This window comes from Opisthocomus hoazin, chromosome W, assembly GCF_030867145.1.
Source record: "Opisthocomus hoazin isolate bOpiHoa1 chromosome W, bOpiHoa1.hap1, whole genome shotgun sequence".
Lineage (NCBI taxonomy): Eukaryota > Metazoa > Chordata > Aves > Opisthocomiformes > Opisthocomidae > Opisthocomus > Opisthocomus hoazin.
Genome location: NC_134453.1, coordinates 20,648,752 through 20,674,540, shown reverse-complemented (window position 1 = coordinate 20,674,540; position 25,789 = coordinate 20,648,752). Strand labels below are relative to the sequence as shown.

General features: G+C 53.4%; 1 protein-coding gene across 4 annotated transcripts in view; it reads right to left on the bottom strand.

Annotated features, from left to right (window-relative positions):
- The window catches only part of LOC104335573 (mitogen-activated protein kinase 4), a 48,203-nt gene extending 22,670 nt beyond the window's left edge, over positions 1-25,533 (bottom strand). The window contains exons 1-4 of one of the 4 annotated variants that reach the window (XM_075446676.1): positions 25,462-25,521; positions 23,861-24,022; positions 22,632-22,835; positions 8,058-9,460 (exon numbers count right to left, since the gene is read on the bottom strand). In XM_075446676.1, coding sequence (XP_075302791.1) covers positions 8,058-8,603 — 546 coding nt within the window. In that variant the 5' untranslated portion in view covers positions 8,604-9,460; positions 22,632-22,835; positions 23,861-24,022; positions 25,462-25,521. Of the gene's footprint in view, positions 1-8,057; positions 9,461-22,631; positions 22,836-23,860; positions 24,023-25,461 lie in introns of all 4 variants that reach the window. The other 3 variants (XM_075446675.1, XM_075446674.1, XM_075446677.1) reach the window with 3 other exon arrangements.
- Between the last annotated feature and the right edge of the window lie 256 nt (positions 25,534-25,789).

Genomic DNA, 25,789 nt, shown 5'->3' with positions numbered 1-25,789 from the left:
TAAGTCATCAAGCTTTTAATCGTAAAGTGTTTGCTTTTAAAAGAACATTTGAATTTTGGTCTCCTTAAGATAAGTTGTAATGGAGACTGATTAGCTGCGAAGTTTCATTTAATGCTGTTCTATTTTTTTCTAATGCTGCTGAATCAGAACTGGCGCAGAAGCCCCCAGGCGTGATCCGATCACACCACCGCTTTTCAGCTACTGCAATTATCCCCCACAATGGAGATGTTAGTATTTACTGGAAAAATCCTAAGAAAATTAACTTTGGGGATAGTGATCCAGGGCAATTCCTGGCTGGAGCAACTTCCTCCCTTTCCCAGCAAAGGAATGCCACTCTCCTTACACATTTAATGCTCGGTTCATACGTTTCTCCTCTCTGACAGCAAGACAGATTTGAGTTCTCGAGGGTGTGCGCACCATGCAAAATGTATGAGCGATATACTGCAAAATATCTCTATGTTGCAACAAACCAAACCTTTTCCTCCCCAGGCATCTCTTATGCATTGGAGAAAAATTCCCTGCAAAATTCCTGTATATTTGACTGTCATCTCCCTGCTTTCACCCACTGAATAACCCAGACCGTTGCATTTCACCTTGGCACCCACCACCAAGCCCAAGAAGGACCCGTGGAGAGGAGCAATCTACAGCTTCTCTCCACCCCACCCACTTGTGGACCGTACCCATGGCGTTTCGCTGCTGGGCTCTGTGTTATCCCTCCTCTTCCTCAGGGAGAAAATACTGGGAAGGGTTGATGGGAGGCTTGAAGATCAAGACTTTTCCAACCTCTGGTGGGACTGGCTGTGGGTGCTCCCCAGCCAGGCACCAACACCTGCATCTGCTCTACTTCCACGGTGGCTAACAACACGGGCTAGATCTTTATTTTTATAAAATACGTAAGATAAGGGCCTGTCCTACCACCTGGAGGAAGTAACTACAGTCCTGTGGGCTATCAAGGACTAAAAATCCTATGGAGAACTACCATCACAGCTTTGGGCGCCGGGATCATGCAGTCGCCGACACAGCTGCAGGATGCTTGGGTAAGGAGGCACCTAAACCTAGGTCCGGGACGGGCTCAGCTCTCACCCGTGGTGCCAAGACTTACCCGAGGGCAGCAGCTGTGCCAAGATAGAGCGCCCGAGTGCTTCCAGCCATCAGCTACGCAAGGCATGGGCTTTAGCACAAGAATTTCACCATTTATATAGAGTCAACCAGACAGAAAGACTAAAAGCAGAAGCATATTCATTAGTTCTAATTAAGATGGAACATACATCTTCATGACAATATTCTGTGGATTCAGCACAGCCCTTTCTGAACCGAAGAACCACTGGAATCTCTTTAAAAACCAATACAATGGAGTTAAATTGAAAACCGAAGTAGTTTCAAGTCCAAGGCTTGCTCTCAAGCCCTCCCATGCTTTTTTTTTTCAATTATCATTTTCCCGTTTCTCCTGTGCTCCTGTGGCATGCGCAGGAATGGCTCAGGCAACCTATACTATATAAACTATAGGTAGGAGAGGCACCAAGTCGTACCAAACAGCACAGCAAGGAAACTGAAAAGCAAAGAAAAATGAATGCTTTTTCTAACCTCTATGCAACACGGATTTTGTGTGTTGCTTGTAAAGCAAGGAGAAATTATTTCAGGGGATTGCGGGTGCTGCTGCATCCCGGCATCACAGTGGTCATGGCACGCTGGACCGCCTGCATCCCGAGTGCACTGAGGAAAGCTGGCACAGCAAGCAGCACATGGGGAGCGCAGTAAGACCCACCAGCGCTCCCAAAGAACGGTCGCCCAAGCCTGGGGCTCCTCCTTGGAGCTGAAGGGACCAAGAGTATGTCTCCTCGAGGCAGATGCCGAAATTCAGGATCCCACCTACTGCACACCAAGCAGTCCCCAATGCCGCAGCCCAAAGCCTCTCCCGAGCGTATTTCACACCAAAATCCATCTTTCTGCAGTCAAAAAGCCATAGAGGTGTGGAACAGGTGCCCGTGAACTGGAAATCCATCAGGATCCAGCTATAGCCTGTGTATCCGTGCCTCCATCTGTGGCCACCAACAGGATTCCTGCTGCTGCACCCACAGGAGCCGCGTCAGCTCCTGGTGCAGATGGCTGCAGCGCCGAGTGGGGGGACTCAAAATAGCAACAACCCCAAGCTTTCGGAATAATCCTGGTGCAGCAGCAGGCTGCTGCCTCTTCACAGCACGGTTTTTAAGCTGATCTTTTCAAAGGCAAGTAGGGCAGTTCTAGGACAGGCTGGGAAAGACAACAGGCTTGCAGGAACATTGCTCCATAATAAAATAATAAAACCGCCGTTGTGCATGGCTCCAGCAATGTGACGTGTGTTCTCATTGTTTCGGGATGACAGAGTGCTTTTATTTTGGGACCGCAGACCATTACGTCCTTCATCAGAGGACAGAGGAGGAGAATAACCGAGTCGGGGTCACAGCGGGGAGGCTCGGTGCTGGCTGCATGGGGCCACGGGCAGCTGCCCGAGGGCTGAACGTGGAGGGTGGTCTCCTCCGGGGCGAGTACAGAGCAACGTCCCACATCCTCATCTCCTTTGAAGATCTCCTCATGATGTCTCACCTGGGAACTGCATTATTTTACTTGATGAACTGGAAGCTATTATGTTTGCACTGATCAGCAAGTACAAAACGAAGGGAGGACTTCGAAGCTTTCATGATGTTCTGACAACTATTTGCCACGAGATCATCCCCTAAAAGGGCTGCTGCGCCCTCCTTAGCGTGGAATTTCTGCCAACTCAAATGCTGTAATTAATGCTGCCAATAGGTAAAGGGAGAGAAGGTCCCCTGGCAGGCCCATGGAGATGCCCCCAAGCGCTTTGGGGCACCAGGCAGAGCCCCCAGACCCCGAGAAGAGGTAATCTTTTACAACACGGGCAGGCTAAGGAGCATCCAGCTTCATCGTCTCGTCACGCAAGAGATTCGGCAAGTCTCCATATCCCCATATTGCAGGTATTTCTGTTGTCTTCTCCAGGTGGGATCACCCAACCCAACGGCTCCTCTCTGACCAGTGCTGGGCGACACACTGCATGGGATGTTCGGCCAGGGCTGAGTCTGCCCTCTGAAACATTTATTATTTTTAAGTCTAGACAGTCATTTATCCCAATTTTTAATGCTCAGCTTTGCTATCTCCCCGTTCTCTCATCCTTCCTGCCCACCACAAGCTGATGGTGCTCAAGGGAGGACAGCATCTCACTTCTACACCCCCTTCCCCCCAAAACTTAGGGCAGATCACACCTGGTCTCTCATTCGGAGCCAAAGATATTTATTAGGGTATAAGAGTGGGGACGGATGGACAGATGGGCAGTGCCACGCACCCAGGCAGCCTCTGAAGAAATGCAGGCAGGGGCTGGGCCATGGGGGAAAGGCAGTGAGGCGTGGGGCCAGCAGGACCACGAGGCTGCAGACGGAGGGGGGCACTGCAGAGTGCTCCGATGGTGAAAGCGAGATGCTTGCATTCAATAAGAAAAGGGAAATGCTCGGCTTTGTTCTGTGTAAGGATAAGGACCTCGTGGAGGCTGGAGCTGAACTGCACCTTCATCTCCAATACTCCTCTGCTCACCGCTTGGGCACCGAGTCGTACGGCAAAACATCCAGACCACAAACAGCGGTGACGGAGGAAAAAGGGATTAATGTAGAGATGTTCTAGAGGGATAAACAGCAGGATTAGCGACTCCCAGGGATAAAGAGGACTAAGAAGGAAGAGAAAGGAGCCTGCACGGCTGGATGGCGACAGCATCGGGGAACAGACAAGGGTGACAGAGAGAGGGGGACGCACAGGATCATCTCCTGAGGGTCCTCTCCTGCTAGACCTGATATTCTGTGCCCTAAAGAGATGTTTGCATGTACTTGAGCACCCAGGGAGCTTAGAAGTGTGTTTATCTGAGACAGGGCTAAAATTTAAGCCATCAGGTCTAAGCAGCCTGTGAAGGTGCAGACCCAGATCTGGACGTGACCTTGACAGCTTGAAATTCATCTCGTTTGTTATGGGAAAGTTTCAAACGAACAGATGACCCCGTGCTGCTCTAACCACATGGAGAAAGGGATCTGAGCAGCAAATGCTGGCCAAACGGTGGGAGAAATGCAGGCGAAGCTGCTCTGCTTCAAAGCTGGTGAAGGCCAGCACTGCGCTGTGGTCCAGGGCATCTTCCAGAGTTGGAAAGCTCTCCCTTTCCCACCAAACCATCCTAAGTAAACAGCTGCCCGCTGCAAGCCATGCAAACAGAACGCATTGCCAAGTAAGGGCTATTATTTAGGTGGTATATGTATTTCTAAACTGCGTTTCAAACTCTGATCACAATCTATGACGGTTATTATTTGCCATTTAAACACTCAGCAGGATGGTTTGGGATTTGAGAAACACCAGGTCAGAAGAGCTGAGACCTTTTAGATGAATAACAACACACAACCTGCAATTTTTTGTGTTAGCAGAACCCAGGCACCTCTCTAAGCATATTCCACGTACAAAACATCGTAAGGGAAAAAAAATCCAAGTGCTTAAGATGACCCTTCCTCACCACACAGGCTTGCAAGAAAACATTACGCTAGAGGTGTAGCTCTGCACTGCCTTCAGAGGTTTGGCTCCGCTGGGTCTTTAGAGCAATTAATTACCCAGGGAGCAGGATTTCATCTGCTTTTGGGCAGCTCTGCATCAGCACCTGCTGGCAGCACCAAAATTTGGGGTGTAAGAACCCCTGTTCTGCTCAATACCAGCTGGCAGCAGGGTGGAGGCTCAGCAGCTTCGGACACAGTGATGCTCTGGTCCTCTCCTCCTTGCTGATGCTTTCTGTGAGAGCACAGACCAAGGAGCTTATAAATCTGTAGGAGCCCTTGAGGAAAGCGGAGGTTGAAAGAGAAATATGGAAAGGAATTGATTTTTCCAGAGCTGGAAATCAAAGGTGGGACTGACCCAAATCCCACCCAAGCCCTCCTATCATACCTCTGCCTTGGCAGTGCCTGTCACCTGGCTTCAGCAAACCCAGTCCTCCCCATCACTAGAATTTACAAACCACTGATGTTATTTGGGGTGCTGGATGCTTACCAAGTGCTGCCATTTTCGGCTCTGCTCTGGAGCTGTATCCAGGTCTCCGCACAGTGGGGACCTGCTGGTTTTTTTACACTGATGCTCCAGCCTCCCACCCCTGCGAGGAATCAGCGGACGCTTGTGCAATGGCATCTTGCAAAGCTACATCCCACCACAAAGCTGCAGCCCTTGACAGCTCTTTTCCACTGTGCTGGCTGTTATTAAGGCGACAGGGAATTGCTTCGAAATAAGGATAATTCTGCAACAGACACGGACAGACAACTCCTACCTCAATCCTGCAGTCTCCGACAAGATGATGTTTCTTAAACCAGTGACTTTGTGTTCATGTAGCTCTACCTTGTTTGCAGGGGTTTTCTCCAGAGTTACCCTCCCTGAGCAAAAGCCTCTAAATGTACCTGACTTGGGAAAAAAACCCTCCCAAAACAACCCACTTAAAGCCAAAAGCATCATCCTGAGCTGGGTAATAAATAAGTGGTGAGGAAGGGAGCACAGGAGGGGCAGGCAGCAGTAACAAGCAACACCCACGCTCACTCCCCCGTGTCCCTTACAGCCTTCCTCCGAGGATGATGAGGGGACTGGAGCATCTCTCCTATGAGGAGAGGCTGAGGGAGCTGGGCTTGTTTAGCCTGGAGAAGAGAAGGCTGAGAGGGGACCTTAGAAATATCTGCAGGGTGGGTGTCAGGAGGACGGGGCCAGACTCTTCTCAGTAGTGCCCAGCGACAGGACAAGGGGCAACGGGCACAAACTGAGGCACAGGAAGTTCCACCTGAACACAAGGAAGAACTTCTTCCGTCTGAGGGTGACAGAGCCCTGGCACAGGCTGCCCAGGGAGGTTGTGGAGTCTCCTTCTCTGGAGATATTCAAGACCCGCCTGGACGTGGTCCTGTGCAGCCTGCTCTGGGTGACCGTGCTTCGGCAAGGGGGTTGGACTGGGTGACCCACAGAGGTCCCTTCCAACCCTGACCATTCTGTGATTCTGTGATTCTCCCCAGGCTCTGTTTCTCCCCAGACCCCTGACTTGAAACCAGAATAGATCAGGGCTCAGCTTTAGGATCACGAGATCGTCTTTTCACCATCCTTTTCCATCTCCCCTTCCCTGCCTCCCCACGCAAAGCAACGGTGCCCAAATCAGAGCCGCGCTGGGCAGGAACCCGCTGGTAAATGCAAAGCGCATTTAAACCTCAGCACGGGCACAACGGTGGGTCCACGGGGGACACTGAGCTTGTCCACACAAACACCCAGCCCAAGAAAAAAGATTTTATCTTACAATACCGAATAGTAACTTCAACTAGTTGTGGTTGTGTCACGTCTACAGGTGCAGACCACGCGATACTTTGCTTTCTCCCAGGACCACGTGGATCCACGAGCTGAGGAAGCCTCCACCATGCTCCTCCACTGCTCGAAAGCTCCAGCCTGGGCAGCAACCTGCACTAAACATCTGCAACTCCCTTGGAAATCCACTAGCACCAGGACTGCGTGTTACAGAGACATCTCACCTGTCTTTCACCCTCCCACACTACCTGCCCACGCTGTCAGCACAGCCGTCGCTCCCACCTTGAGCTGCTTCGCTTTGCCCAGCTCCACCAGCGAAGCCACCACGAGCTGCTTCCAGCTCCGACCTCCCTTTCTGGAGAGCACAGGAGAGCGCCGGGACAGCCTGGTCCCAGCCGCTGTGGGATGGCGGGTCCCTCCCCAGCCCCCTACCCCAAGAGGGAACAACACATCCTGGGCAATCCCACCGGGAGAGTTTTATTGCAAGAGACTGCCATGCTGAATTAAATTTGCTCAAGGAAAAATGCAGTTCTTTCAATAGCTGTATTTTTGACTGAGTATAGAACTGGTTTCAGTACCTTAAATTATTCCGCAGGGTTTGGGAATGCGACCCTTTGCAGAGGAGCCCACAGTCTGTGGCTCACTAACTGCTTGTTAGAAATTGCCACTTTAGGGGGAGTTTCAGCCCTCCTTGGGCAGACAGAGAGGAGATGGCAACAGCAGGAGGAGAGGAAAACTGAGCCTGTCCCAAAGACCCCCCAAGGAGGGGATGATTTCCCCTACTCAAGGGCAGGTACTTGTTTTCCTGCATTTTTCTTCATCCCTCTTTTCCCTCCTTCTCCACTCTGGCCAGACCGCCGCAAGAAGGCATGCGTGGACCGATGGACAGGATTGCAGGGGATGCCCAGGCTGGGGGTCCCGGGGGGCTCTGGGCATCCCCTGCCACGAGCAGGGCAGTGGTGGGGCACACCAGGCTGCCCCAGGCTGCATCCAGCCACCCACAATTATTCTTGCATTATAACACAGCACCTAAGTACCAAAGAGCAAACAATTTTATACATTATTTTCATCTTGACCTCGGATAAAAGAATATGACTGTGTCTCAAAGACCCATCCCTCTTTCCCTGTGATTAAATAAGTGCAATTCAGACAGAGCTGGGTTTTTAAAAGGCCGGTTGGCACAGAAGTGAGGACAAACAGAGTGGCTGCAGATGAGCCAGGCACCCTTTCCAGGTGTTTCTGCCACTGGGAAGAACAGCAGCTCATGTTTTATAAAAGCAGCAAAGCAAGAAACAGAAAGTTTAGTCATTTCAGTAAAGTGAGCAAACACACGCCTCCCCACAGCTTACTGCTGGGATGGAATAAAATACATATTTGATATATATGATATAAAGCAATGAAAGACACCCGAATGGCACTTGAACCCTTCCCATGCCCTGCTCAGTGCTTTGCAGCGCTGGAAAGCCCCGGGGTGCGCTTGGCAGAGCTCAACCCACAAGCTTTGCCCAGGAAACGCGTCCTGGCTTGGGGCAGGGAGGGCAACCACCACCAGTGACCACCCTAGCAGCGCTTACAGCTGCCCCAACAGCCTCAAGGACTGGTTTCCCCCGAGACGATCTACCACGGTCCGACTGCTTCACCCTACACGCGTTCAATGCCTCCGCATGCCGGCCAGCAACCCGCCAAGAGAGCACCAGCCCGGTCGATCCGGCATCGCCTACCTTGTGCGAGTAATGCTGATCCACAATTCTGGCCAGCCCGAAGTCGCCGATCTTCAGCACCAGGTCCTCCGTGCTGATGAAAATATTGGCTGGCTTGAGGTCGCGGTGGAGGACATTGGCTGAGTGGATGTACTTCAGCCCCCGCAGCAGCTGGTACATGAAGAGCTTGGCGTGCTCCTCGGCGAGCTTCCCCTGCTCCAGCAGCCGTGCCAGGTCTGTCTCCATGTACTCCTGGACGATGTACACCATGTTAAACTTGAAAAAATCCTCGCGTAGGTTGGTCCCCTTGGGCCCCAACACCTCGTACACCTTCACGATGTTATCGTGGTCCAGGCGGCGGATGATTTTGATCTCCCGGAAAGCGTGCTTCATGCTCCGTGCGTCGCCGATGGTGATCTTCTTCACCGCCACTTTGCGGCAGCTCTTGCTGTCGAGGGCTGACAGCACCAGCCCGTTGGCTCCAAAGCCCAAGGGGCGAAAATTAAGGAAGCGACAGCCCAGGTCGTACCCGTACATGCTGGTGATACAGTCGCACTTCTCTGCCATCGTGGGCTCCGTCTTCTTTTGCCTTTTTCCTCTTTGTCACTTGAAAAGCTGGGAGAGTCAAATGGCTTCCAGATCACAAACGTGGTTTGGAATCAAGTGCCTCATTATTACTCAGAGATGCCCATCGCTTCAAGACAACACACAGACCCAGTGAAAATAGATGCAAGCACACATACATGAACAAAATGTTTTAAACTGGGTGAAAAATCAAGGGGTAGAAGAGACTCTCCAAGCAGTGTGAATAAATGCAGCCCAGAGATCTCTAGCAAAACAGAATGGTTATTTTTCTTGAGACTAAAAGATCAGCGCTGCTACATTTTTGAGCCCCTTTCTCGTTTTCCTTCTCTGATACCCCGAGACGATGCCAAAGTGTGGGGCTGGCGGCGCAGCTGGACACCCGGCCCTGCGTCCCCAGCATCTCAGTGCCGGGGCAGCCGGCCGGCCCCACTGTGTGGCAGAGCCCAGAGCAGCCCCATGGCCCCTCCGCTGCCCCAAACCCTCCCTGCCCACAGGTTTTGACAGCGTTTTCCCCACCAGCGAAGCGCATCCAGGCACTGGCCGGGCTCCCCAGTGGTCAGCAAAGCTTCGCCCTTCTCGTCGCTCCCTTTTCGGTACGGGCAGACCCCATCTTCCCAATCAGCAGACAGAAATCTTGACAGTAGCAAGTATTTTTCAGACCAAAACTCGCTTTATTGGCTGCATTCAGTGCAGTGAGTTTCTACGTTTGCAGTTCCAGTACCTTCCCCCTGCACGTCTTTCGCTGGCAAAGCCAAGAGCCATTGGATCTTTACAGCTTGCCGGAGGAGTTCCCCATGCTGCGCTGCCCGGTTATCTCTCAACAGGTCTCAGTCCCGCTCCTGGAAGAAAAGAGGAGAAGAATTCACTTGCTACCAGCACCGCCTGTGCCCTGCCTATGTAACGGCTTGCTGAAGGTTAGCCATGAGCAAAGCTGTGACCTTTCGGAGACTCCTTAGTTATCCCCTCCAAAGGCATGCAGCATTACCAGCATTTTTCAGATGGTTAATTTTTCCTTTTCAGTTTGCAATACACAGAAAACTCTAACTCTTCCTTTCCTCTTTGTTATTTTTTTTTTATTTTAATCTCCCTGAAAATGATACAGAGTGATTTACAGCAGGCAAAGGTTCAACGGCACACTATGTCTCCGACCGCCCATTTCAACCGTAATGCAAGGAAAGCACGGGCTGAACCCTCCCCACTGAGCAGCTGAGACGGCCACAGAATTTTTCAGCTTATAACGACCAAAATTCCTTGGCCAGCTTTGCAAATAGCCTTAAAAACTGCCTGCGAGGGTGGGACACCCCCCAAATTCAGGGTCCCACAGCAAACCTCAGCAGCAGCCTACAGCAAACCACACCATTCCGGTGCCTTTATAATGACAGACGCTCCGGCGTTGCTCAGCCTGGAGCACACCAGCAGCTAACGACAGGGCTCGTTTCTCCTCCGGCGTGCCGGGGGAAGGAGGAGAGCATCCTCATCAAGCCGCGTTGTTAGCTGCAGGGATTTGCCATCCACCAGCTCCGCTGAGAGCCGCTCGGCATGGAAAGCCATCCCCCTGCTTCTCCAGCAGCTTTGCCGGTGATGAACGCAGGGGTGGGACAACCTGGTGTGAAAGCAGGAGCTGACTTTATCTCTCACCATGTCCTTCCTAAGGATGTGCTCGGCACCCAGATGCCACAAAACCACTTCCCCCATCTGCCCAAGTCCAGCAGCTACTCCGACAAGAGGCATGAGCCAGCTTGCAGCCTCCCACCTTTGCTCTTCTCCTCCAGGAGGTCGCGGTTTCACAGACCCAAGGACTTCTCCACACAAAAACATGCTACAAGATAGGCACAGGGTCCTATGGTCCACTTTGAAAGTATAGCTGACTAGATAAATACATATATATATAAATATATGAATGATAAAATTTAAGTTGTGTTTTTTTCGCCACCTATTAGAATGAAAAGACTTAATGACACCTTGGGCATCAAGAAGCTGGAACAAATGAACGACGGCTGAGGAGCATGACCCCGTATTTCACAACCTCTCTGTGCTAACACATGCTCCTCCGAGCGATGGAGGAATCTCTTAACATGATGCACTGGCTTTTAAAGAAAACAAAAGCAGCAGAGGAACCTTCCAGCATGTTTTGGTTTCGGCTGCCGCTGGCAACAAAAGCGCCACGCGGCCGCCCCTCCCCCCGCCGGGGTGCGGAGGAGAATGGAAATAAACAGGCAGAAAACTGGTGGGTCGGGATAAGGGCAGTTTAACAGAACAGCAAACAAAAGGGAACAGGAACAACAACGATACAGAGAAGGAGAAAACACGACACAAACCACAGAGCCGCTCTCCCGAACAGGACCGGCGCCACACGCTCCTGAGCCGCGAGTGAGTTCCCGCTGCGCCGCCCCCCCCCCCCACCGGAACCCAGCATGACGGCACATGGTATGGAATACCCTGCTCTGTTTGGCCAGGTTGGGGTTGGGTGAGCCCCCCCAGCTGTGCCCCTTCCTGGATTCCGGTGAAAATTAACCCTGTCCTGGCCGAACCCAGGACACAGAACAACAGCAGACCCCCCCCTCTCGCTGCTGGCAAGGGCGTAATGGGCAAATACCAACGGCTGCTGGGGACCAGGATGCAGATTTAGCCAGAGGATCCCACTACTTTGGGGATTTTCCTGACAAAATGTCATTTTCCGGTGGCAGGTGACCATGCAGGAGTGGCCACAGGCAAGGGACGACCTCTCGCAGATGTTCCAGTTGGGAAAAGGTGGTTCAAAGTCCTCAGAGCACTTCCAAGTTTTCTAGATAAAACACTGCGATTCTTCACCCACAATTAATTCATTTAGAAACAGAATTGAACAAAAGGCACAAAGCGTTAGGAAACGACTGGGTTTTTTTTTTTTCTAGATGATCAGCCCATCGCAGCTTTCGACCTACCATGTCTCCCTGCCGACGCGGATGAATCTGAGGAGTGAGGACACCCTCTCCTGCCCAGCCCCTGCCCCGCCCCCGAACACCCCCCGACGCCTTGTTTTGCTGCACCCCCTCTTTGCCACGAGAGCAGCATGCAGCCCAATGCACTGTGCCACCCGCCGAGGAGACCACCGGGTCCTTCGGGAGACCTGCAGGGACCAGCCAGCCGCACAAGGGCTGTGACCTTGCACGGGGATGTCCCAGCTTACCAACCGCTCCCAGTGCTGCTCAGAGAGGAAAAATAAAAGGATGGTGGATCTGCTCCCGTTGTGTTCTCCGTACCAGATTAATGCCTCTGTTATAGCCCTTAATTGCCAGAGCTGCTCTATTAACCCAGCAGCGGGTCCTTCTCCCTGCAACCCCCAAGCATCGGGCATTGCCAGCGGCACCCTCCTGCTCTGTGGCAGAAGTTACCCAGAGTAATGAGAGGGAAAACATCAAATGCTGAGCTTCGTTTCGGTTTGCAGCCATCCATCATTCAAGGTGGAAGAGAACCGTAATGCTTCAGGCCAGCACGGAGCAGCTGCTCGACGAGGGAACCAGTTAATGGTTAAAATAAAGACGGATGGACCATATGAGGGCGGGGAGGGATGAAGGCAGGGCAGGGGTACCCTCCGAAGAGCATCTGCCAGCAGTCACCAAGCAGTTTGGCAAAGGCTGTTTCCTCCTGTAGTTGGAAGCAAAGATAATTACAGCCTCTTTTCAATTCAGCAATTATGTAACGCTGGATTTGCATGCACAGATTGAAGGGAGAAAGCCGCTCTTGCTGTTAGGAAGCGGGGCAAGGCAGAGGGGTGTCTTGGTCTGCAGTCACAGGAGGGCAAAAAAGGAGGAGAAACCAGGAGTGAAAGGGAAAAGGAAGGTAAATAAATCCCGAGGCTCTGCTCAGGAAAGAGCACCCTGTGCGGGAAGGTTACCCCTGCCTTGCAACCCAGCTGCATGGCTGTGGGAAGGGAGCTCATGTAGCTTAAACCCCAAGAAGGTGGGGGGGGGGGGGTCTGAGGACCATGGGAAGGTTTAAGCATAGGCTGGGACCTGATGAGCAACAAGGGAGCTGCAAGAGGTACACCTGGCTGCGGCACAACCGAAGCTTTTCCACTTGTGGTGACTAACCTGAGCTTCCTAAGCCTGCGCTGAAGACCTCAGTCTCCGCACGGGTCTCCTGGATGTCCGAGGAGGAAAAAACACCAAAAATCCCCAAGAAAAGTAGCAAACATTTCCTACTGGCAAAGGGAACTCTGTGAAACAGCTTGGGTCAATACGCTTCAACAAGGTGCCATGTCGGGTTTGAGCTCCGTCTCTGTATTTCACCTCTGAGCCCCCTCACCCAGAACCCACCACGTTTCTCTGCTTTGTGGCACGATGAGCCGAGCTCCACGGGGGTTTGCTGAGATCACGCAGGGCTGGGCGGGACACGGTGCTAGCTCCCACGCTGAGCTTCTTGGCTTACTCTAGATGCAATGTAAGGAAACCAAGTTTTGCCTCGTCAGCTTAATTATTAATTAGTACAGTTCTCGAAGCACCGAAAGGGAAAATGCACTGCGTAAGGGGAAGAAAGAGTCCTATTTTATCTCATGAGCAGAGCAATGGTCTTCACGGTGCTCCTGGCTGTGTCTCGGTCCCTGGCTGAGTGCTGACCCTGCAGCATCTTCTGCAATCAGAGGGGCCAAGGCAGAATCACCCCTAAAAGCCCGGCCCCAGTGGATGGCAAGCCGTGCTTCTGTCCTCGCTCTCATGGCTGGGTCCCTCGTACTGGGAGGGGCTGCTGGTGAATGCCAGGAGATGCACGGTGACCTAGGGACCACCAGGCAACACGCTCCTGTGGGACTGACTGCCTTCTCCATTCGTCCTTCTTCTCTCTGCCTCCTCCGACAGAGACGACAGCAAACCCCAAGGAGCAGGCTGACCAGCCTTCCCTGAAAAGCTACGGGAGATACTTTTCCAGCACTCTCCACGATCCACACTGGACATCGCTTCTGACTGGTTATTCCCTTCCAAGCACCAAAGAAATGAAACACAGCCTGGGTGCTGCTCCCGAGCTCTCCAAGCAGCTGATGCCTGGAAACTGCAGCGGGGGAACGACCCTCTGACCATCTAAATGCACGTTTCCAGCAAAGGGCTGGACCCTGGGGGAGTACTGCAGCTCACCAAGGGGGGTTTTGGGATGCCAGCCTCATCCTCCGTAATCCCGGTTCTTCCTCTCCTCTCGGTTCCCCAAGCCTGTTGTAATGAATGAGTATTATTCCAGTGGCCTAACGAAAGCAGCTGCTGAGACCAAGAGCAGCCACACAACCAGCAGCAATGCTATTTGGCTGCAGATGATGGAAAATGCGGTCTATTTTCATGAAATTACGAACCAGAGCCCCAGGGGTTTTTAAAGCTGCTGAGACCAAGATCTGTCATCCACTTGAAAACCCGAATTCAACAGGAGCTGCAGGGCAAACTGCAGTAGAATATAGCCACAAACAGGTCCCGAAGCACAGAGGGTCAGGAGCAGAGGGTGATAAAACTTGCTGTTACACCAAAACGACACGCAGGGAGAATATACCTGACACGTTTATACCAGTGGGGTCACCCCAGCCTTTTGCTCATGTGCTTGACAGAGGGTTATGCTGGGATGCTGGAAGATGGTGAAACACAAAGGGACAACAGTTTGAAGAGATTTGAATGCCAGCTTCATTCCCATCCCCTTTCCCACCTCCTTTCTGTCCTAGTTTAAAGCTAGGAATGCGCCGGGGTATTTTCAGAAAACATATACCAAACATTTTCTCCTTTGGAAAATTCTCCTGGCCTGCAGACCGTAAATCCCGTCGATTTAATAAATACGTGTGAGGTCAAAGCCATCGTTCAAACCTGCAGCACAGCCAGAGGGAAGGGTCAGGAGCTCCTGCGATGCCCCACCAGCCCGCACGGCCGGGCACGGAGGGATGACCGAGGAAGGGATGCAATTGCTTTCACAGAGAATCACACAACCAAATTTCCAAGAAACATCGCACATATGAAAATAATAGGGGAAATGTAGAGCCATGTTCACTCTTTATGAATATTGAGCATATTTTACAGTTTCAATTTACCTCTCACTCGCTTTCTCATTGAGGGCAGCTGCAGCAGTGCCTCTGCACAGATGCAAATGGGTTTTATCATCGGGACCCCCTGTGCCATAAAATACAAGGACGGGGGAATTCAGAAAGTTTCTTTTATTCTTCCTTCCTCTCCCACACCACTCTGTGCAAGGAAAGCATTTGCCCTCGCGTTCCTGTTGGGATTTATGCTGACCCTTCTGCTCCCTCCACTCCTCCGAGGGCTCGGGGTGCCCTCGCACGCTGCCATCTCCCAGCGAGCTCCCAGCATTTCCCAGCACAAGCCCCAACTGCGAGGCTGCAACGAGTCTTCCCTCTTCACAGACCCCGCTCCAAGCGGCGGCAATCTCTCTAGCTGGAAGAATTGATTGAAGCTCAAGTGCCGTAAGAAGATGTCTGTTATTAACAGAGCACCACAGGTGCTAATTAAAGGAGGATAACAGCAATCTCGCGCTCGAACACCTTGTCAAGGGCTGGATTCTGCAAACCATTACATCTCGACAGCTTTTTTGACTGGGTCCAAGATTAAACACCTCGCTGCAAAGCAGGAGGGGTCAAGCAGGGGCTGCGTTCATTGTACGGCCTTAGCTTATTGATTCCCATATTGGGTAGATCTGACAGGAGCGCGAGGAGATTTATTTTGGTGTTCCCTCTCTTCACCCCAGCAAACGCCTTTCAGACGCCCTTCATCGCCGCCGCGCCGGCCCCCGCGCCGCAGCAGCAGCATCCCCGCCATGCACAGTGGTAGCCATCTCCGACCCGGAGGAGCCGAGCAGCAGAGACCCCACAGCGGAGGGTGCAGCAGACCGAGACCGGGCAGTTCGGTGCCCACCGCTCCCGTGATGGACTCCCATGTCTTTAGGACATCTCTCCAAGCTTTAGTCACAGGAATGGAGTTACTGAAGCAGAGGGAAATACAGGCAAATCTCCTGTAGCTCTGAGCTCCCAGGCCAGCGACCGCTTCAAGGCTGAAATTTAATTAATCCTTCCCCATCAATAAACACAGGCTCTTGGTGCTCGGTTCTGCAGGAACCTCCCGCAGAGAGCCCCGGGGAGAGTCACTCCTCGGGGCTGAACACAGGTAAAGGCAACGCTTCTGCTCGCGTCTTGGCAAACAGCGTCTTCCCTTCCCTCCTGCAGCTCAAGCTATGACCCACAGGATCTGATTCCCTGCTTTGCAACCCCTTGCATCACCCAGGAGTGCGAGGTTTCTATCACAGCGTTGGGGATCTCCATCCCCTGCTCCTCTCTGAGACCCTCCGCACACCCCGATGCCTACGGGCTGGGCTCCGCACCGTCCCCCCGGAAAAAAAAGCACATCGGGAGACCAGAGCCGGCAGATGGGATCCCAGGGAAGCAGGAAAATGGGCAGCAAGCACCCATCCCAACAAAACCGGTCCGATCTCAGAGGAACGAGCTGTTCCCCAAACCTCACGATGGATACAGCCAGCGACAGGACCCGCTCAGCCTCCGAAGGATGCTAAAGAACAAGCGATGTCCTCAGCGACCTTGGTGCTGGGGACTCCGCCAGACGCACCCCATCCTGGTACCCCAGAAAGCATCGCAAGCCTGTACACAGACACTGGCAAGCACTTGGACCTGTCAAAAAGCAGGCTGCAAAGTCGGAGGACTGCTGTTGCGAGCTCCTCTGAGTGAAGCTCTTGCTAATTACCACTGGCAGAGTCCTTCCCCTGGGCAGAATCGGACCCTCTTATGCCAGAGCTGCTTACAGCAGAGAGTCAGAGGTTACTCCAGTCAAATCGATGAGAGCACTCCGGGTTTCTGAACCTGGGTTTTATCCTCCCAGCTTCACTCGAGCTGCCGATGCACGGCACATCAAGTACACTGAGTGATATGAAGTAACCTGTTTTTCACAACAAGTTTTCTCCCCCCCAAGATACATCATGCCCTGACAACCTGGCTGTACCAAATAACAGCCATGCAACCTGCTCAGGAGTGGATCATACACCTATTCCTCCAAAAATTGTATTTATCAGACACCTTTAATCCCAGGATCCAAACGGAAAGCCACTGAGGAGACTGGCAGAGCTGCCACCAGCAAACGGCCAGAATCACAGAATCACAGAATAGTAGGGGTTGGAAGGGACCTCTGTGGGTCATCTAGTCCAACCCCCCCTGCCAAAGCAGGGTCACCCAGAGCAGGCTGCACAGGACCTTGTCCAGGCGGGTCTTGAATATCTCCAGAGAAGGAGACTCCACCACCTCCCTGGGCAGCCTGTTCCAGTGCCCCGTCACCCTCAGAGGGAAGAAGTTCTTCCTCATGTTCAGACGGAACTTCCTGTGCCTCAGTTTGTGCCCATTGCCCCTTGTCCTGTCGCTGGGCACCACTGAAAAGAGCTTGGCCCCACCCTCCTGACACCCACCCTTCAGATATTTATAAGCATTTCTAAGGTCCCCTCTCAGCCTTCTCTTCTCCAGCCTGCACAAGCCCAGCACCCTCAGCCTCTCCTCGTAGGGGAGATGTTCCAGTCCCCTCACCATCCTTGTAGCCCTCCGCTGGACTCTCTCCAGTAGCTCCTCATCTTTCTTGAACTGGGGAGCCCAGAACTGGACAGAGTACTCCAGATGGGGCCTCACTAGGGCAGTGTAGAGGGGAAGGAGAACCTCCCTCGTCCTGCTGGCCACACTCTTCTTGATGCACCCCAGGATCCCATTGGCTTTCTTGGCAGCCAGGGCACACTGCTGGCTCATGGTTAACCTGTCGTCCACCAGGACACCCACAGAATCACAGAATCACAGAATAGTAGGGGTTGGAAGGGACCTCTGTGGGTCATCTAGTCCAACCCCCCTGCCGAAGCAGGGTCACCTACAGTAGGCTGCACAGGACCTTGTCCAGGCGGGTCTTGAATATCTCCAGAGAAGGAGACTCCACAACCTCCCTGGGCAGCCTGTGCCAGGGCTCCGTCACCCTCAGAGAGAAGAAGTTCCTCCTCATGTTCAGACGGAACTTCCTGTGCCTCAGTTTGTGCCCATTGCCCCTTGTCCTGTCACTGGGCACCACTGAAAAGAGCTTGGCCCCATCCTCCTGACACCCACCCTTCAGATATTTGTAGGCATTTATAAGGTCCCCTCGCAGCCTTCTCTTCTTCAGGCTGAACAAGCCCAGTTCCCTCAACCTCTCCTCGTAGGGGAGATGCTCCAGTCCCCTCACCATCCTTGTAGCCCTCCGCTGGACTCTCTCCAGTAGCTCTTCATCCTTCTTGAACTGGGGAGCCCAGAACTGGACACAGTACTCCAGATGAGGCCTCACCAGGGCAGTGTAGAGGGGAAGGAGAACCTCCCTCGTCCTGCTGGCCACACTCTTCTTGATGCACCCCAGGATCCCATTGGCTTTCTTGGCAGCCAGGGCACACTGCTGGCTCATAGTTAACCTGTTGTCCACCAGGACACCCAGGTCCCTCTCCGCAGACCTGCTCTCCAGCAGGTCCACCCCAAGCCTGTACTGGTGCATGGGGTTGTTCCTCCCCAGGTGCAGGACCCTGCACTTGCCCTTGTTGAACCTCATCAGGTTCCTCTCTGCCCAGCTTTCCAGCCTATCCAGGTCACGCTGAATGGCAGCACAGCCTTCTGGTGTATCTACCACACCTCCCAGTTTGGTGTCATCAGCAAACTTGCTGAGGGTACATTCTAACTCTTCATCCAGGTCGTTGATGAAGAAGTTAAACAAGACTGGGCCCAGTACTGACCCCTGAGGGACACCACTTGTCACCAGCCTCCAACTAGACTCAGCGCCGCTGATGACAACCCTCTGAGTTCTGCCATTCAGCCAGTTCTCTATCCACTTCACCGACCACTCATCCAGCCCACACTTTCTGAGCTTCCCTAGGAGGATATCATGGGAGACTGTGTCGAAAGCCTTGCTGAAGTCAAGGTAGACAACATCCACGGCTCTCCCTTCGTCTACCCAGCCAGTCATGTCATCGTAGAAAGCTATCAGATTGGTCAGGCATGATTTCCCCTTGGTGAATCCATGCTGACTACTCCTGATAACCTTCTTTTCTTCCACTTGCTTGATGATGGCCTCCAGGATAAGCTGCTCCATCACCTTACCCGGGATGGAGGTGAGGCTGACCGGCCTGTAGTTCCCTGGGTCCTCCTTCTTGCCCTTTTTGAAGATTGGAGTGACATTGGCCTTTCTCCAGTCCTCGGGCACCTCTCCTGTCCTCCAGGACCTCTCAAAGATGATGGAGAGTGGCTCAGCAATGACATCCGCCAGCTCCCTCAGCACTCGTGGGTGCATTCCATCGGGGCCCATGGATTTGTGGACGTCCAGATCGCTTAAGCGATCCCTCACACAGTCCTCCTCGACCAAGGGAAAGTCGTCCTCTTTGTAGGCTTCTTGTCTTACCTCCGGGGCCTGGGATTCCTGAGGGCCAGTCTTAGCACTGAAGACTGAAGCAAAGAAGGCATTCAGTAGCTCTGCCTTCTCCGCATCCTCCGTCACCAGGACACCCGCCTCATTCAGCAGCGGCCCCACATTGTCCCTAGCCTTCCTTTTGCTGCTCATGTAGTTGAAGAAGCCCTTCTTGTTGTTTTTGACATCCCTTGCCAGCTTCAATTCCAGGTGGGCCTTGGCCTTCCTCGTTGCATCCCTGCACACTCTGACCACATTCCTGTACTCTTCCCAAGTGGCCTGCCCCTCTTTCCACATTCCATGGACCTTTGTCTTCCACCTGATCTCTGCTACAAGCTCCTTGTTTAACCATGCAGGTCTCCTGCCTCCTTTGCTTGATTTCTTTCTCAGGGGGATGCATTGCTCCTGTGCATGGAAGAAGTGTCGTTTAAAGAGCGACCAGCACTCATGGACCCCCCTGCCTTCGAGAGCCCTGGCCCACGGGATTCCTCCCAGTAGCTCCTTGAAGAGGGCAAAGTCAGCCCTCCTGAGGTCCAGTGTTTTGATCCTGCTTATCGCCCTGCTTCCTCCACGCAGGATCCTGAACTCGACCATTTCATGGTCACTGCAGCCAAGTCTACCTCCAACCTTCACATCCTCCACCAGTCCTTCCTTGTTTGTTAACACAAGGTCCAGCAACACGCCTTTCCTTGTTGGTTCCTCCACCACTTGCATCAGAAAGTTATCATCGATGCTCTGTAGGAACCTCCTGGATTGCGCCTGCCTAGCTGTATGGTCTTCCCAGCTGATGTCAGGGTGGTTGAAGTCCCCCATGAGAACCAGGGCCTGTGATTGTGAGGCTGCTTGCAGCGGCCTGTAGAAGGCCTCATCAACCTCCTCCTCCTGGTCAGGTGGCCTGTAGTACACACCCACCGTAATGTCACCCTTGTGAGCCTGTCCCTTAATTCTAACCCACAAGCTTTCAACTTGTTCCTCATTTGCCCCCAGGCCAAGCTCAATGCATTCCAGTTGCTCCCTCACATATAGAGCAACTCCACCACCTCTCCTTGTTGGTCTGTCTTTCCTAAAGAGTCTGTAGCCATCCATGACAGCATGCCAGTCATGCGAGTTGTCCCACCACGTTTCTGTGATGGCGACCAAGTCGTAGCCGTCCTGCTGTATAATGGCTTCCAGCTCCTCCTGTTTATTGCCCATGCTACATGCATTGGTGTAGACACACTTGAGCTGGGCTGTCAATCTCACCCCTGGCCTTGGCACCAAGTAGCCAGAAGGAAGGCAAAATCTCCGCCAGCCTGTGGGAAAAGCTGGAGGGAGAAGGGAAAACCAAAGGGAAGCAGCATAAAAATGATCCCAGAGTCCTGGCTTGAATGCCAGTAAAGCACACACAGTTTTGCCATGCATAGCACTGCATCGTAAGCGAGGGGAGCAGCATTGCTCAGCACTGCAAAGCCACCTCTGCTGCCCAAACCTCTCGCAGGAAAAAAAGGAATTTTCCTCCTTCACAGCTAGGGCACTTGTGGCCAGGCCAAATTACACTCAGGGGAAGAAAAAAGAAAGAAAAGAAAAATCAGACAATGCTCATTAGTTCACGGAAAGAACAGAAAACAATGAAGAACTTGCTGACACTCGCAGAGGTTTTAAGCAGTGGGGGAAAGCCACCCGGCCGCCCACGGCCAGACAGCTGGTTTGGGTAAATCAGCCGTGGCAGGGGGCTGCGAGTGGCTGGACAAGGTGAGACATGGAGAAAGGGCTCGTTTCCCAGCGAGACCCGGCATACAAAACCGCTCCGGGCTGGGCGGTCTGCAGCCAGACAGCGAGCAGACAGTGCCCTGAACAAACACAGATCAGGACACACGCCCCGCAGGCATTGCACCCTCTCCCACTGGCCTGAACGCATTTGTCTGATGTGGCGTTAAGCTGGAAAAGCCCAGCTCCATCTCTACGAAGGCACCTGCCTGCGCCAAGCTGTCCAGGACAGACAGATGTACATTGTAGCCGGCGTATTTTGCTGCACCTGTAGCCTCCATCCTGCTCCCTCTTCAGCCCTAGTCCTGCCAGCCGTGCGGGCTTTTAATGGCTGATAACACATTGATTCTGTTCAGAATCAGTATTCTGCTGATACCAGCAGAATTATTTCCGTTACCTAAATAAAGCAGTTCCTAGAATGGATGACTCAGAAGCCTCTCCCCTAGCCATAAATCAGAGCAGAAACACAATACCTCATCGGGGAAAATCACTTTGCCCTTTTGGTTTGGCACCTACACTCTTTTCTTCTGAAAAAGGGATGAGAAGATCCGCTCTAATAGCTAATTATTGCAGGTGTATCAGTTACTGCGTAATTAACACTGTTGTAAAATCCCATGTAGCCAAGAACCAACTTGTGCAAACAATCCGAGCAGCTGGGACAGACGGACACCAACAGGTACCGTCCCGGGGGCTGTTTGCCCTTCCCTGAATCCGGGAGGGATCCGAACATGAAGCTGAGACACAGCTGAGCCGTTTCCCTGGGAAGCCGTACAGACCTGGAAAGTCTCCCATTGCTCAGCCTGGGAGTAAGACAGTGGCTCAGAGCAGTAACTTTTTATCTGCGGCAGGTTGCGGCCGGTGGGGAAGGCACTAAGGGTGCAAGAAGAGACGCAGGACTAAGGGCATAAGAGCAGAACGCATGTTTCCCGCCTACACGTGGCTAGGTCCCAGGCTGGGAGCACTCTCCCCATTGCAGCGCAGCCTGGAAAACCAGTCAAGCATCCCTGCCAGCAACCCAACGGACGCGCGCGCACCCGGCATCGCTTCTCACACCACCGCGGATGCTTGCGGCAGCGCTCCGGAAAGCTTTTCCTTTGAGTTCCCTCGCTCCTTCCTAGGATAAGCACGCCGAGAACCATGTAGCGCTGGGCTGCTGTGGCGGCATGGGCTGGCCAGCTTCCTACAGAGATGACTGTTGTGTATAATATAGAAACTGAGCCACTTATTCCAAGCGCAACCACGCCGGCTGCTTTTTAAGGACAGGCTTAGCTCGGATGCAAAGCTCTGCAGGAGCAAGCAGGGCTCATTCCCCCCGCAGCCTCCAAGCCAGGGGAAATTTTCAGGAGGGAGATATTTGGGAGCTTGTCCTGCTCCTCCTGACCAGCAATGTCATGCTGGCACCTTTCAGCGGGGCTGAAATCGGCTCCTGTGAATCCTCCCACACAATTCCGTCCCTGGAAAGCCCTCGGAGCAGATTTAACCTCGCCCTGGCACTGATCACGGGAAATGCACAGTGGCTTCCCAGGGCCAAGCTTGCAGCGGTCGGTTAGGAGGGGAGCATGAAGGTGTTGGGGCACAAAAGCAGAGATTAGGTGCTTAAACCTGCAAAAATAATTCAAACTGTTTGAAGTACGTGATTTTCTCCTGCGGCGGTGTCAAAAACACTCAAAGACCGTTTGCTAGCCCTTTGCAGGCCATAAGCACAGAATTTCACGCTCTTCTATGCGTTCAGCTGCACCGGTAGAAGGCAGACAACATCTTGCCACTATTCATCACGTACCCAGAAAGGCAAATAAGAATCCCGCAACGCAAACAACTCATGAATAATCAACACCAAACCCAGGGAACACACTGGTCCATCTTTCGGATGAAGAGCCGCTGCTGGCACATGGAGTAGCTCACGTCCCGGCGCGAACTGCCCACGGAGCAGCAGGAGATCTACGTGGCGAGGAGGAAGCCAAAATGAGCTGCCATGTCGAATGCAAGTCCTCTTCCATCATAGCTTCTTTCTGGGCTGCTCACAGACCCTACGAGCCCAAAATCACAGCAGCGGTGCCTAAATTTAAAAGGGCAATTTTTACAAAGCCAAAAGCAGTCATTGATATCACTGAGAGTACGGGGCTCACTTAAAACATCTACCAAAGACCACAAAAGTTAAAAAAACAGCAAAGCAGCAAGAGTTAAGTCAGAGAGAAACCATTCTGGCAAAAAAAAAAAAAAAGGGATGTGTAAAATGTGTGGAAACACGGTCTTCCTAAAGGCACAGGAAAGGAAGAGGAAAAGAGGAACAAGGGCACAGCAACATCCCCCCTCCGCAAGCCAGAGCCAGGTAAATTCAACCTTGAAACCAGATAGCATCTCCCCAGGGTGAGAGCAATTAAACGTTGGCACGAGGTAGGGGAGGGAGGGAGAGGGGGGGGCTCACCATGGCTTAGAGCCATTAAATCAGAATTAACGGGCTGGTTTTTAACCCGGCCTTCCGTGTCTGCAGGAGAATGAGCTGCAAACGCTTCCCTGCGGTTGCGTTTCTGCAGCACCTCCCACCTTGGGACAGGGAAAGTTTCAGGAGCGTTATTTCTGCCTCAGAAAAGGCCTGAGCGGTAGAACGGCAGGGTCACGCTAAAAAAAAAGAAAGATCGAGGCAAAAGGACTAAAAACCAAGGTTTGCAAGTGTTGGGGGAGATTCGTCTCACTTAAAATTTCCACGTCTCAAACTCAGACACCCAAGTTGGACCCAAGGCTCTGAGCGGCATCCGCCCGCCCTCCAGCTGGGGTTCAGCACGGGGCTAGACGAATCCCACTTGGGAGCTGCCCGTTGCCCCGTTTGGCAGGGAGTGGCTTAGAGCGGAGACTTTCAGATGCCCAGGCAAGGGCAAACGAATTGCGTCCACTCAAACAGCTTCACCTGCAAGCAAGTGAGCTGCCTCACGCCACCTGGAAAATCCAGAGGCAATTTTGGCTCGTAATGCCAATTCCGGTGATTTTGCCTCACCCAGTCGCCCAGCACCTTCACATCTCCGTTCTAGGCATAAAGAAGAGATAAACGGAGACCACCCGCATGAAGCGCTCAACCTGGAGTACCTGTGGTATCCTTGCTACAGTCCTGGGCTCCCTTTCCCTGCAGCCCTTTGCACGCACACCTCCACGGGGCTTCTGCGTGCTTCAGCCTGGCGGATGGCTGTCCGTCTGGAAGGAGGGAAGTGCACTGCGAATCTGAGCCACAGCTGCGTCCCTCCGTCGTGCCTGAGGTGGTGAAAAAGATGTCAGCGTCCCCAGGCCTCGTGCCGACGGAGGCTGGGCTCCTGCTGCAGACCGGGAGCAGCGCTCGGCATTTCCTGGAAAGTTCCTAGCGCCAGGTAGGATTTGCCGTGCTTAATTAACAGCGAGAAGCAGGCTACAGAGAGCCAAGCACGGGGACCAAGCCCCCCACAGCAGCAGCCAACATCGTCTGTCCAAACCCAAGGCAGCTGCTTCATCGAGAGAAACCCTTGATGCCGCACATCCCCTTCCCCGGCCACGAGAGGCTCGAGGGACGGGCAGCAGAGGTACCCCAACGCCTCCAACACCCCGAAAAGGCTGCTCGCCAGACGCAGGGGACCCCTCTCCCCTAACCCACCCCACTCCTCGGGGCTGGGGGATGCGGCTGTGCGGGGACAGCCTGTCAGAGGCTTTTTTCCCCCTCCTTTTTCGGTACACACGCTACACTGGTCAGGGATGGATCCTCCCGGCGCAGCAGCCAAATGCACGTTCACCACACACCCAGCGTGCCCGATGCCATCAAAGCCTGGACCATCGCCGCCTGCCATCTCAGCCCCGAGGGTCTGCTGCAGGCGAGGGGTACAGAAATACAACCAAGAGCAAACGCAGCCCGCCTTGGAGGGGGAAAGAGGGAGAGGAGCAGGCTTCCCCTCTCCGGACACGGGGCAGGGGGCCAGGGACCTGCCGGGCACGCCACCGCCAGCTTGGTTGTGTGCGGATTGAGCTGTGCAAGCCCACAAGTCTGTAGGTATATACGCATACAGCACGTATATGCCTGTAAAAAGCAAGTATATACTTAAAAGAAGCACATATATACCCATAAAAAGCACATATGTGTACATAAGAAGCATGTACATACCCATAAAAGGCATGTATATACTTAAAAGCACATATATACCCACAAAAAGCACATATATACCCATAAAAAGCATGTATATATCCATAAGAAGCACGTATCATGTATATACCCACAAGAAGCACATAGATACCCATAAAAAGCATGTATATACCCATAAAAAGCATGTATATACCCATAAAAAGCACGCATGTACCCGTAAAAAGCATGTATGTACCTATAATAAGCAGATAGATAGATATAAGCAGCACACCTAGGGACACAAAAAGCCGGTCTGTACCGATGCCGCCCGCAGCAAAGCGGGGAGCAGCAGGTGCCGGTGCCTTCACCCGCCCCTCGGGCAGCGAGCCGGGGCTGCCGAACCCGCCGGTCCGGGGAGGAGGAGGAGGAGGGGGGGGGGGTCTCCGGCGGGCCGAGCCCCGGGGAAGGGCAAGGCGACCCCGGCGGCACCGGTTGCGGGGACCGGGACCGGTGTGTGCCCCCCCCCACTCCCGTACCGGCCTCCCCTCGCACAGCCCCCCGGCCCCGGGCAGAAGGTGGGAGGGGATCGGGGATGCGCGGCACTTACCGGGGCCGCTCCGCCATGGCCCGGCTCGGCTCGGCGCACCGGCACCGCGCGCCCGCCCCCGCCGCTGACGTCACCCACCGGCCGCCGCGCGGGGGCCACCTGCGAGGAAGGGAGGAGCCACCCGGGGGGGTCCGGTACCCCGAGGGGATCCAGTACCCCCGGCCATCCCACCATCCCCGGGAGGAGCCACCCGGGGGGGATCCGGTACCCCGAGAGGGGATCTGGTACCCCCGGCCATCTCCACCATACCCGGGAGGAGATGCCCAAGGGGATCTGGTACCCCCGGCTGTCCCCGCCATCCAAGCCAGCATCCTGCCAGCCTGCGAGC